Source organism: Sinohyriopsis cumingii, chromosome 3 (genome assembly GCF_028554795.1).
Source record: "Sinohyriopsis cumingii isolate HCF-2022 chromosome 3, ASM2855479v2, whole genome shotgun sequence".
NCBI lineage: Eukaryota > Metazoa > Mollusca > Bivalvia > Unionida > Unionidae > Sinohyriopsis > Sinohyriopsis cumingii.
The window spans coordinates 75,177,145-75,190,507 of NC_142963.1; the positions used below are offsets into that span (position 1 = coordinate 75,177,145).

The window sequence follows — 13,363 nt, forward strand, 5'->3', positions numbered from 1 at the left end:
AGGGGCATCAATAATTTGTCATAATCTGACCTGACTTGCAAAGACCAATGTAATGAGCAGTAAATCGGCTTACTTAAGATGGAATGGAGTGAGAATTTTTCAATTTATTAAATCATATTAGGAATCATTGCAATTTATTCATTTATCCTTACTTCTTAGCGAATGCTCTGCTTTTTCTACAGGAAAACAATTTTGAAAGAGAATTTCTTACATTAACTGGTACAAATACCTGTCTTCTGGCTGGATGACTAGAGATGGACAACAGCCCATAGCATAAACTCCTCTGTTGCTTTACCAGTAGAGCTAAATTGGGGATTTTAAACTACAGGGAGATTTAATGAATAAAACAATGGTAAGGTTTGCAATGTTAATGTATAATTTTCACGCATTCAGATTAATTTCGGGCAATTATTTTTACACATCAGCATGATTTGCATTTGCCAAGCCTAGAGATGACCCATCATTAAGACATACCTGTGGTGTGTCTGACCATCATTAATACATACCTGTGGGGTGTGTCTGACCATCTCCTCCACAAATCCCGAGTTAGAGTTGTACTTGATGTACTCCCCTTCAATAAAGTGTTCCAAGTGAAAGATATTGGGCTCAGGTCGTTTGCTGAATTCAAGAATGCACATCTGGAATATGTCCACCTGAAAGAAATGGAAATTATATTTCAAATATTTCTTATTGTCTAATCTGCCCTAGACCACTAGGCATCATACATTAATAAACCGTGTTTTTCTCTAAAACATTAACTTGGCCATGGCCTGCATGTTTGTCTCCCCTCAAGCATTGATAAAGAGGGCACAAATTCTTAAGATGTAATATTGTTTTAGAAAAACAGACAGAGAGTAATAAAGCAGGGCACACAATTCCTGAATATGTACATAATGGTAACAAGCTTCTACTGGTTTAAAGTGGTTGTTTTTTTGTTTATTCCAGAATATAACAGAATGATGATACCAAGCAGTCAATTTTTAAAACTGTGAATTAATTAAATTGGTCTTCACAAAACTGTATGATAAACAAAAATGCTTTGTTACATTAGTGTGTGTGTGTGTGTGTGTGTGCATGTGAGATTTAGATTTCTAATGTAGCTTTAACATTACATTTGTTACATTGTTACATTACAGCTGTTACATTAGTATGTGTATGTATTAGGGTTTAATGGTGTGTCAGGGCAATATTGGCTGCATGGTACCTATAAGTTCTAAAGATGTAAATACTGCAAAAATCTGTACAAAAACAAAGCCTTCCAAATAATGTAAACATATTACTACAAAATAAAGTATAAAATGTAAAGATCTTAAAATTCTGTGAACTGTATATAAAATGTGTTAAGGTTTAAAGAAACATCTGCACAATACTGTCTGCATCATACAGATTAAAAGTAAAGTTTAAAAAAAATTTAGATATAAAGAATTGCAATAAGATAACTGCTCCAAATATATATAAAAAAATATAAATAAAATTCTATAAACTTTATATAAAATCTATTACAGGTTAATGAGACATCAGCACAATAATGGCCACAAGGTACTGATTACAAGTAAGGTTGTAAAAATGGAGATGTAAACAACTGCAACAATCTTAAGGAATATAAATTCTTTCAAATAAAAAAATATAAAAGATAAATATCACAAAACTCTGTAAAGGTAAATAAAATATAAAATAAACATTAAAAAAATATAAAATCATTAAAATAATGTGAAAAAAATGTTATATACTGGTAACTCTCATTCAATTAAAGTATCCAAGGTTTTCTCTGGCAGTATACCATCATAAAGTTTCCTGAGTTTACCCATAAATAAACTTTTGACACAGGACGTAAAGCAGTATAATAAACAATAATGTGTTCCATTGTCAGTAGACAAGGTTGAGGTTCACCCTTCAGAAGATATGTATGGGTCATTGTCAGTAGACAAGGCTGAGGTTCACCCTTCAGAAGATATGTATGGGTCATTGTCAGTAACAAGGTTGAGGTTCACCCTTCAGAAGATATGTATGGGTCATTGTCAGTAGACAAGGTTGAGGTTCACCCTTCAGAAGATATGTAATGGTCAGGTATATATGTCCTACACACAACTGTTACATCAGACTTGCTGCACAGATGTTTAACAAGGAATCTCCAATAAATTAGGGAATTGTTTTCAATTGAAAGAATAATGTTTTTATTCTGATGAATGACATGTGTAAGATTTGGTGAAACCTGGCCTAATGGTGACCTGTATATAACCATCACTTGATCGCAATGGCTATTCTAATCCCCTACAGCAAATTTCCTTTATCAATGTCTTATGCATAATGGTCACCTGCCTTCTGTAGTCAGCAACAAGGTATCTCCCAACTAAAAGTGGTTTCTATTTACCTTGCATGGTCAATGGAGTATATCAACAGTAACTGCTTTAAGTATGCAAATTAAACTTCTACTTGATGAGCATGGTATTGTTTAGATAAAGGCCTAATGTGTGAATCGACATGTAAACATTTCATATTTCACTTGCCTAACTGTACTCCAGTAACAGTGTAAGTCTCACTCAAAGGTGTCAAATATGTGAGACAGCATTTATCCATACAGGATTGAGTCAAAGCAATTCATTGACTGGGTGGAAGGAATATTGTTATTGCAGTAGAAATGCAGTAGCTTTTGTGCAGTGTGATAGGTATAGTTCAATTTATCTTTTTTAAGTTATCACTTCATCTCTGAGAAGAGATACTGGTTATATCTCTTTTTATTGCTGTCAAGAGCACTCTGACATGTGCTGTCTTTTGATTTAAAAATAACAGATGTCCTCCTACTTCTTTCAATAAGAAGAGTTAGTGGGTTTGTTAGGAGGCATCAATTGAGCTGTTTCGACCACGAAATTGTTGGAGTCAACAACGACTGAAACAGCATGATCTAGAACACTCAAAATAGAAGAGTGGGTGGAAGTGACACAGGAGCACTCTGTGCAATTTCCCATACTTCAGCATCATGAGTAAGGGCTCAATATGTTCTAGAAGGTCCAGGATAAAGACAAAACTGCTTGTCTTTCCTTAATGATGCTATACTTCCTATGCGGGCAGGGGCGGATTAAGGCTCACTGGTACCCTAAGCACTGACAAATCTTGGTGCCCCCTTCCTTTCCACATACACCTGGGAAGATAACCCTAGGGTGCACCATGATCAAGAAACAGAACATTATGATCAATCTGCACTAGTTTTATCAATTTTTTATACAAATCTTCATTTGTTTTTCTTTTTTTCACCCTTTTCTCAACTTTGTGGTGCCCCCTTTGGCCCTGGTGCCCTAAGCACGTGCTTAGTCTGCTTAATGGTTAATACGCCCCTGTATGCGGGACATAAGCCAGATCTGACTGGTCATCAGAATGAAGTTGCCTGTGTTCATATACTGACTGGTCACTTTGATGAAATGACTGGTACCTGGTGACCAGACCCTGACCATGGACCAGACCAGTTGCCAGTCAATGACCTGTCACTGGTGACCAGTTATGACATGTAAATGGTCAGTGACAGGTCAGGCGACATACACTGTAGTTATGTCAGAGGCTAGTTTGTCTTCATCGCTCATCAAAGTGCTGCTCCTCCCATTCAGAAGGGTGTGACATGCTACCCTAAAACAAGTCATGCACTTCCTTGCAGAAGGCAGCATCATGCTATCCTGAGCAGTGCACTTCCTTCCTCACGTAAGGCAGCAAAAATGCTCCGTACAAATGCTCAATGAAGACATCATAATGCTACTGTGAATGTGAGGGATGTTCGACTTATCTCTTTCAGGGGAAGGTAATCTAATCCTTGAACGTTCATTCTCTCCTATGGGAAGGATCTTACTCATCTCCAAAGAAACTGGTCCTATAAGCTCCTGGGACCTGTGAATGTTCTTCCTAGCTGAAGAACTAGCCCTATTACAGTAGGCATCTTGAGGTTCTGCATAAAAGACTCCACTATCCCATTATAAGTGAAAAAAGTACAACAATTCTTATATGTGTACTTTAATAAGTGAGGCAGTCAAGGGGAGTGTCCCAAGGGCCCTTCTTGTGGCCACATTTTCCCCCAGACTGTCCCAACATTGTTCTCTAAAATAAAATAAACCTTAAAGAAAACAATAATAATGACAATATGTACTATATGATGTGAAATTCATGTTTTGTATATATTGTATGTGGTATAGAAACCCAAAGTATTTGTAAAAGGTAAACAATGATTGAATCATTAGGATTATTTCCTGTTTTTTCCTAAATAAGGAAGATGTTCCATTATTAAACCTGTATTGTTCACAAGGACCAATGCAGATACATACAATAATAAAGCAATACAAGTCACACAAATAATATTTAATATACAGTGGTGAATTGTAAAAAGATTTTAAAAAACCCACAGAACTGATTCCTTTTTTCATTAATATTTCAAATAAAGGAATACAAATTCTTATTAAGTTGAGGTCGAACCTATATAGTGTTTAACTTAGCACCAAGACATACCAGTAACTACTTGTATATCAACTATAAGAGGGGTGGGTGTATCTGACCCTTTAAGGAATGAATACATGTGGTAACCTAACAGGTCCTTTTCAGAATTACAAAAAAAAAGGGCAGGGTTTACCAGCATATGAACAGAAAATGAGACGGATGAAATGAAACAAGAAGAAAATTGTTTAAGGGAAAACAAAAAAGTGGATATAACTTGCAGGAAGTGGTTTCTGGACATCAAAAGAAAAACCTGTGCAACAGTGATGGGTAATTTATTTTTGCTATTAGAAATGTGCCATCCTTCATTCATTTAAATACTGGTTTTCATACATTTACATGGAATTATCCAATCCAGTTTGGATGTCACCAGAAAACAAATTCCAAATTGCAAGAAGTCTCCCATTAGGATCAAGACATGACAGTTAATAAGATTCTCTTCTCTGTCTGTAGATGATACACAACTTGATACATGTTCACCTTCTCCCTATGTCAGACGTATATGAAGACTTTTTTTTAACCATCTCCCATGTCATAGGAATATGAACACACCATCTCCCATGTCATAGGTATATGATGAACACACCATCTCCCATGTCATAGGTATATGAACACATCTCCCACATGTCATAGGTATATGAACACTTCTTCACCATTTCCCTTATGAACACCTCTTTCTCATCTCCCTATGTCACAATCATATGAACACTTCATCACCATTTCCATTAGTCACCATCTGCCTCATTTAATAGGAACATGAAGACTGCTTCACCATCTCCATACGTCACAAATACATGAACACTGCTTTGCCATCTCCTTATGTCATAGGTATATGAACACTTTTTCACCATCTCCCTATGTTATGTTTATGTGAATGCTTTATTATCATCCCACTTCATCACCTAAAAACAACCAATGACCTCATCTTCCACGTGTTTAAATACCACATTGCACATGTGAATAATGGACAGTTTTAGTCTTGTCAATGTTCCTAAGATGTACAAGAATAGTTTTTTGTGAAAAGTGTGTGAAACCCACCAAAAATACCTGCAAGCCCAAAGGACCAGTAACCTGAAAATACTATTGGTCCTTTCCTTAACCAACTGGTTCTTCATTTCATCATGCAAGACAAAATGTAGTCAACGGCTCAATGGTAGATTTGGTAAGACATGAATATTAACTGTTAGTAAGGTTGATTATATATATAATGAAACATGGAACACAGAATAACACAAATAAGATATTTATATCAGTATACTAATAATATGGCCACTAATTACTGACCTAGGTGATGATGCCAACCATCCAGCAGATTCATATATAACTTATGCTGAGGTTGGGCACCATGTTCTAACCAGTGATGACCTCTGTAACTTAAATTCAGACTAAGAATTAGGATCCTCATCCACTGACTTTTCATCAATGACAGTATCAGAACTAGACCCAGCCTCCAAAGGTGAATCTGCAGTATTCAACGTGCAGCTGCTTATGACATCAGACCTGCAGAAGATGAGGTCTAATAGTGGATTGCTGAACTAGATCACAATGCATCCACATCAAAATACTGCAGCTGAACAGTTATAGTTAATTCAGCTCAGCATCATGAATGATATCCATGTTTGTAGGCCAGTGAATGATCATATCAGTGTCTTGAAATTATATAATTCAAACTTCATCTGAACAATCAAGTTTATTTTACATTAATTTACAATTTTACTTCATGAATGTTTGTGATATAATTTGTCTGATGAGAAGACCATTTTTTTTACTGGCACACAATGGCTTCTATAACTGCTTAGCCCTGGATGTTATGCATATTCAAAGTGTATTGTGTGCTTGAAACTTGTCCATAACTGAGGGTAGAGGTTTGGCCTACCTGACTATTCACATGTTTTAAGTCAGGCTGTTTACTGATATTTGATTTCATAGTCTAGCCTTGTTTACAAAATTAGAATGTTTTAGAAGCCCCATCTGGTTTACAAAATTTTCCAGAAAATACTAAAATACTAGTGTCAGGTCAGGTAACAGTAAGTACCAAATTTACTGTAATTACCAGGACACCATATTTATTGGGACACCATAAATTAATTTTTAAATTAACATTTTTGTGTACTGTATGTTCTGGGACACATTGGGAATTTCTTCAGTTGTAAGTTGTGGGACACCTTTTATATCATTCTAAAATTACATGTCAAAACATGCACTCAAACTTAAATTTTAATTTTAAAAAAATTATTAAACTGTGCACTTGAGATAAATCTCTTTAATCCACTGTGGCATCACCTCATCAACCCAACCCTTCTACTGCACACATACGATACATTCTTTCTGTGTCTGGATACTGTGGAAACAACATGGACTTTGATTTCTTTTTTATCTTCACCAATCATCCTAATTATCACACTTTTATCAACCTTCTTATCACCAGTCTGTCCAGGAATGAGATTAAAGTGCACTGGCATTTCATCCATGGTAATCATTATCATTATCATCATCATCATCAGTCTCTTGACTTAGCGTGGTTGTAGAGGTGCTGTGCTGCTGAACATCTGACCAGTTCCCTTCACTCGTCTTGATTATGTGCCAATGCCTGTGTCTCCGCAAAACTGTTCCCGGTCCATTCTGTGATATTGTCAGTCCACTTTTTTCTATGTCTACCTCTCCTCCTTCCACCCTGGACGCTACCCTGCAGGACTGTTGTGGATAGACTGTTGACTCTAATGACATGGTCATACCATTTTGCTTTCTCTTTTTGCTGGTGGTGAGGAGGTCCTTATATTGGCCTACTTTGCACCTGATGGTGTTATGCACTTCTTCATTTGTGATGTGGTCCATGTAAGAGATGCCAAGGATGGTTCTGTAGCATCTCATTTCAAGTGACTGGATTCTTCGTTATAATTCTGCTGTCAGGGTCCAGGCCTCACATGAGTACAAAAAGACTGAGATGACTAGTGCTCGCAATAGTCTGATTTTAGTTTTCAGACAGATATTCTTGTCTCTCCAGATGGGTCTTAGCTTTGACATAGCTGCTGTTTTTTGTGCTGCTCTTGACAAAATTTCTGCTCTTGATCCCTCTTCAGTGATTATGAAACCAAGATATTTGAACTGGCTAACTGTTTCCAGTTCCTGTCCTCTGACTTCAATCTTGGCTGAGATTTGTTTGCCACTATTTGTCATCAGCTTTGTCTTCTCAGTGCTTAACTCCAAGTCAAATCTGGAGGATGTTTCATCCAGGTTCTTCACTAAGTTGGCAAGCTTGTCTTCACTGCCTGCCAGCCCATCAATGTCATCTGCAAAGCAGAGGCTGGTGATGTTACGCACTCCAGTGCTGACTGTCCCACAGTGATTTTCCAGGGCTTCGCTCATGATGCACTCTAAGTAGATGTTGAAAAGAGTGGGTAACAGGAGACAGCCTTGATGTACTCCGACTGTTGTCTGGAACCAGTCCCCCACAGAACCTTGGGCAATTACTGCACTGGTAGCCGTAGCTGCACTGGTAGCCATGGCATAAAGCTGCTTGATTGTATTGGTCAAACTTTTGACCCTTGTTGTACTTCTTCATTGTGGCCCACAATGCCTCATGCCACACTCTGTCAAAGGCTTGTTCTTCAGCAATTATTTCTTCTGCTTGTGGTTTCAGTCTGTTCAAGATGATCTTCAGCATTACCTTACTAACATGGCTGATCAAACTGATAGTTCTACAATTTTGGCACAGCTGGAGATTGCCTTTTCTGGGGAGTGTTATAATCAGTGACTGGGTCCACTGTGTTGGCCATTCACCTGTCTGGCAGATCTTGTTGCAGATTTTTTTTAGTAGCTCTATCACTGATTCCCCCCCATTCTTGATAAGTTCAGCTGGGATGTTGTCTACTCCAGATGCTTTCCCATTCATCAGTGCTCTTATTGCTGACTCCACCTCTTCTTTGAGAATGGGGAAATCATCATCATTTGAAGAATATGGAACCTCAAGCACCTCTGAGTCTCCGGTGGACTGATGGTTGTAGAGTTCTTTGCAATGCTCAGTCCATCTTTCTGCAATGTCACTTGCTTCTGTGAGGCATTTTCCATTTTCATCTTGAATGGTACTGACTCTTGGTTGCTTCTGTCTGGTGAGGTCTTTCACAATTTGGAATGCCTTTATGCTGTTATTCTTTATCAGACTGCTCTCTATTTCTGTGCACTTTTGTCCAATCCAATCTTCTTTTGCTTTCTTCAAGTTTTTTTCTGATATTCTTGTTTATTTCTCAGTACTCCATTGCCCCTATTGTGTGTCTGGTGTTTTTTGAGGTCTCTTCGGGCATCACACAACTTCAGAATCAGTAATGATCATATTGTTGGCAAAATCACTCTCTCTGTGGCCTTCATGAATTCATGCAATGATTTTATTTTCTCCTCCAATACTTCTGGGAGATGCCAGGCCATCATTATCTGTTAGAACTGCGTTGCTTTCAAATCTGTTCAATATATTTACATAATTCAAACATCATCTGCATCACCAAGTTTACTTTACACTAATTTACATTATGAATGTTTGTGATATAATTTGTCTAATGAGTATGTTTGTTTACCTGTGGTACCTGTTGGCTTCCATAATTGCTAAGTCCTGTATATTATGTATATCCAATTTGAATTAAGTGTTTGACATTTATCCTTAATTGAGGGTCGAGTTTTAACCTATCCGACTATTTGCCTACTGATATTTGAGTTCAAGGTCTAGCCTTGTTTATGAACTTAGAATGTTTTAGAACCCTGATCTGGTTTACAAGTTGGTCAACCTTTAATCTACTGATCCTGAAATCAATAGGGTTCTTCCTTACCCCAAGTGCAAGCAATACATAAAGTTTGGTAACTGTTGAAAATGAATAACTCGAGTTATTACATAGAAGCCATTATGCTTCTTCAGTCAGTGACCTTGACCTTGAGTTATTGTGCAGAAGCCATTATGCTTCTTCAGTCAGTGACCTTGACTTTGAGTTACTGAGTAGAAGCCATTATGCTTCTTCAGTCAGTGATCGTGACCTCTCAATTTATTTTACTCCAAAACTGACATGGTTCTTCATTATCCCATATGCAAGTGATCTATAAAGTCTGGTGACTTCTGACAGTCAAGAATTTGAGTTATTGTGCAAAAGAGTAAAATAGCAACTGTTCAAGACAAATGCGCACACATCAGAACATTATATGCTCCACCTCACTGCAAGCATATACAACGGAGACAAAAATAAAATCCTATCTATTGACAACATGTTCCACGTCTGTGAGGGGATAGTGAGAGAATGGATATATAAAATTTGATTTCTTCTATGATGTATTGTATGTGATCCTCTAACTATGATAAACTTAAGAGTTTTGTTTGACCTTTCCACAGCTTAGATATAGCAATTGAACAGTTACCTTGGATGACATCTGACACCATCATAACAACATAGATACTTTATTATTATCTAACACTGATTGAGAGAAAGGTCGGAGGGACTTGGACTAAGATAAATTGAACTTGTCTGATGTTTCTTCAGGTTCAAGTTTAGTAAGTGGATAGTGGCATATAAATATATATATATATATAGAGAGAGAGAGAGAAATAACATGAAAATTAGGTTAAAAATCATTGTTTAACATTAAATTTTTATTGGTTCTTGCATACTTCTGAAGATAAAAATGCATAGGCACAACTAGATTATGTGCAGAAACAAAACACAAAATGAGATCTTTTGTTTTTTATATAAAGAACCAGTAAATTTATAACATTTAGAAAAATTGCATTTTGTACTGAATTAACCAAATAGAAATCACTGGTTTACATGCACATGAACTGCATTTCTTGACAGCTGCTGCAGCCATTATGAACATTTTTCACTTGCCTGTTGTTCCTCAAGTGGGTCATATGCTAATGGCAAAATGCATGCATGTACATATTGGAAGACTTTCAGCAAAAAGAAGCCTGCAAAGGGTTCGCAGTCTTTTCCAAATGTTCCAGCAAAAAGCAGAACATAAAAAAATTGTGTATGTTTGCAACTTTGATGTATGTAATAAATAAATACAAGGAATACAATCAATACACACGTGCAATTTTCAGTGTTTCAATAAAGCCAGCTGTGCATGTCAAGAACAAGCTGGAACCAACCTGATAACGTACTTTCTATATTTAGAAAGCCAAGGTCATCACAGATAGTATGAACTGTACCAAATATGGACCATATATACATGTATAAATCTGAATGCTAATATTTAGAAAATTGTTCATGAGAAGAAGAAAAAAATTACCATTAAGAATGTATGCATGACTAGTATATACAAAATGACAACATGGCCATCTAAACTTAATCACCCAACAAGACTTAAATTTCTAAAACCAAAACTTTGTGGAACAAAAGATCCATGTCCAAAGCCCAGTTATTTGCATGTGTCAGTAAAAATTACATTCCAGATTGCAAGAAAAATCGCAGTATGATTTATGATACAAGTTCTTTTCAGCAGAATGGACAAACTAAGGATGAACTCAGTAAAAAGGTGCAAAATACTCCAAACCATACATAACTGTAAGAACAAACAAACAAAACTGGAATAAAATAGAAAAATAAAATAATCTTTACAAGAACATCTACCCGGGTATGCTGAGCACTAGATAAAAAATGTACTTTATGTAAACAGAAACTGAACAAAAAGGTATAAAGAAATTTTACATGCGTTCAAATTATGTGCATAACATTTTAATTTCAAACATTAGGTCTGAAGTTGCAAGCATGATGATCCAGCTGTAATCCAAGCCTATGTTTAATGATGGTGCACTCAATCAACATAAACTGTGCTATCAGCACATGTTCCAGATGTCATGGACATGTTTGACATTATAGTACTTAACAACTGTTCAGATCACACACTCAAGTGATCAAACATATCCTGAATTAGTCATGGTTACTAAGCCACTTGAAGCATGCTAAATAGCATGAACAACATCTTGATAATTAAAACTCAAACTGGTATTGCATGCTGGTATTGTGGTATTCATGAAATACCCCACCAAATTTTTAAAAAAATGCAATTAGTTCCAAAATATGGAGTAAATACCAAATTTATTAAATTCTTATCTAGAGTTCTGTCTTTGTCAATATGACTGTACTTCTATTTGACACCAATTACAGGTGAGATTTCCTTAAAAGTCAAATATCTACGTACAGCAGGAAAATATCCCATCCTCCCACTGGTAGTATTTCTTCCAAAGGCATGTATTTAACTGGAGAAGGATAAGTGATAAACTGGAGTTGTATTCCAAATCCTAATATTTTGGGATAAAATAAAATTGAAAAAAAAAGAAATATTAACAAAATTTAAAAACTGTGGTTAATGTGGGGTTATGACAGACAAAAACACGGATATACTGATATGTATATGCAGTAAAATGATCGTCATGAGAAGCTACGTTTTACTTCATGACATTTTGTTTACTGCCATTGCCTAATTACAATGGTACATCAGCTGACAACCTCATGCTGTCCATAAGTTCAAAATAGGGTCTCACTAAGTTGACACATATTCCACACAATTACACCTTGTCTACACTGGTAACATTATGTATATGTAATATGTATTGCTTGTTTGTATTTTTATCATTACATGTTATGTATAATTGTAACTTGTAACCGACCTGGTCCAAAATCAAGCCCATTGTGTACCTGACTAGGGTCATTCATTCTGTAAACAAAATACATGGCTTCCATTTCTGAGTATAGGTTAAATATTGGGACCATCATCAATGGGGAAAAAAAACTGTTGATGTTTACCATACTCTGTATTATAATTTTAGTAACAGATTTTATCATGTTGACAACTTCAACTTAGAATTTTCTAGAAATGAACTTCTGACCCTCATTCAGGTTCTACTTTTGTGTCTTAGTTTTTCTTCTTCATAATCTTGTTTACTTGAGAAATTTACTCATTCTTGATTTTTAACATAGAGGCAGAATTAGTCTCATTGATGCATTCAGTATTTCATTTGAGTGGAATTACTTACTGAAATCATTATTCACTGGAAATACAAAGTGTTCGTTTAAATTATTGGATCAGAACAAAAACTTGGAATTATAGTGAATTTAGATAAGGACAGCTGGGATTCCATTATTGTGATTCATCAAAAGAATGTTGGCACATCTCCACATCACAGGCCACTACAGGCAAATAAACACACACATTCAGAGTTGAAGCTCTTTTTGAGTACCACTGGAATTTAAACAGAACTTTATTCATTAGGACTGGTGATAAAACTTTTTGGATTATTTGGCATCTAATTCACAAGACTAAGTTCTTTTTTCAACTTTCACTTTGTATTCTTTGGAAATAAATTATCCATTGAATTATCTGAAAAACTTGTTGCAGACTTGCCCATTGAATACTAGGGAAATTAGGTACAGGAGGGTAAAAAATGTGTGATTCTATTGAAAAATTTGTGACACTTACCACAGTAAAGAAAATTCCATATAGAAGCCAGAAGAATGATAAAATCATTTTAAAACATTATAAAACAGGTCTGTGACAGTTATACAGCACTATTTACAGTACACAACTCTATGTATTCTTTGTCCTCCAAACTGACATGGCTCTTTTCAGCTTTGACAAAAAATTCATTTTCCAGTATCATTTCATGGCAATTAAGATAGCTTACAATCGCTGTCCAACATTTTAATGTCAAGGCACACAATAAAGGTTTTTTTTTAGAAACATTGCCGATTATAGTTCGCAAATAAACACAAATGTTGTAGAGATCTCATTTTTTAAAACCCAAAGAACTCAGTACAACATGATGAAAACACAATCAAGTGAAATGAAGCATTCTGAATAATGGCACAAAACTGATCATATTCTATAAAGTACAGTAGAACACGATTATCTGTCAGGG

General features: G+C 35.9%; 1 protein-coding gene across 2 annotated transcripts in view; it reads right to left on the reverse strand.

Moving 5' to 3' along the window:
* Positions 1-13,363, reverse strand: part of LOC149803131 (eukaryotic elongation factor 2 kinase-like) — an 81,411-nt gene that overhangs the window by 34,358 nt on the left and 33,690 nt on the right. For both annotated transcript variants that reach the window (XM_089952750.1, XM_089952751.1), the window contains one exon: positions 507-653. In XM_089952750.1, coding sequence (XP_089808876.1) covers positions 507-653 — 147 coding nt within the window. The remainder of the gene's footprint in view (positions 1-506; positions 654-13,363) is intronic.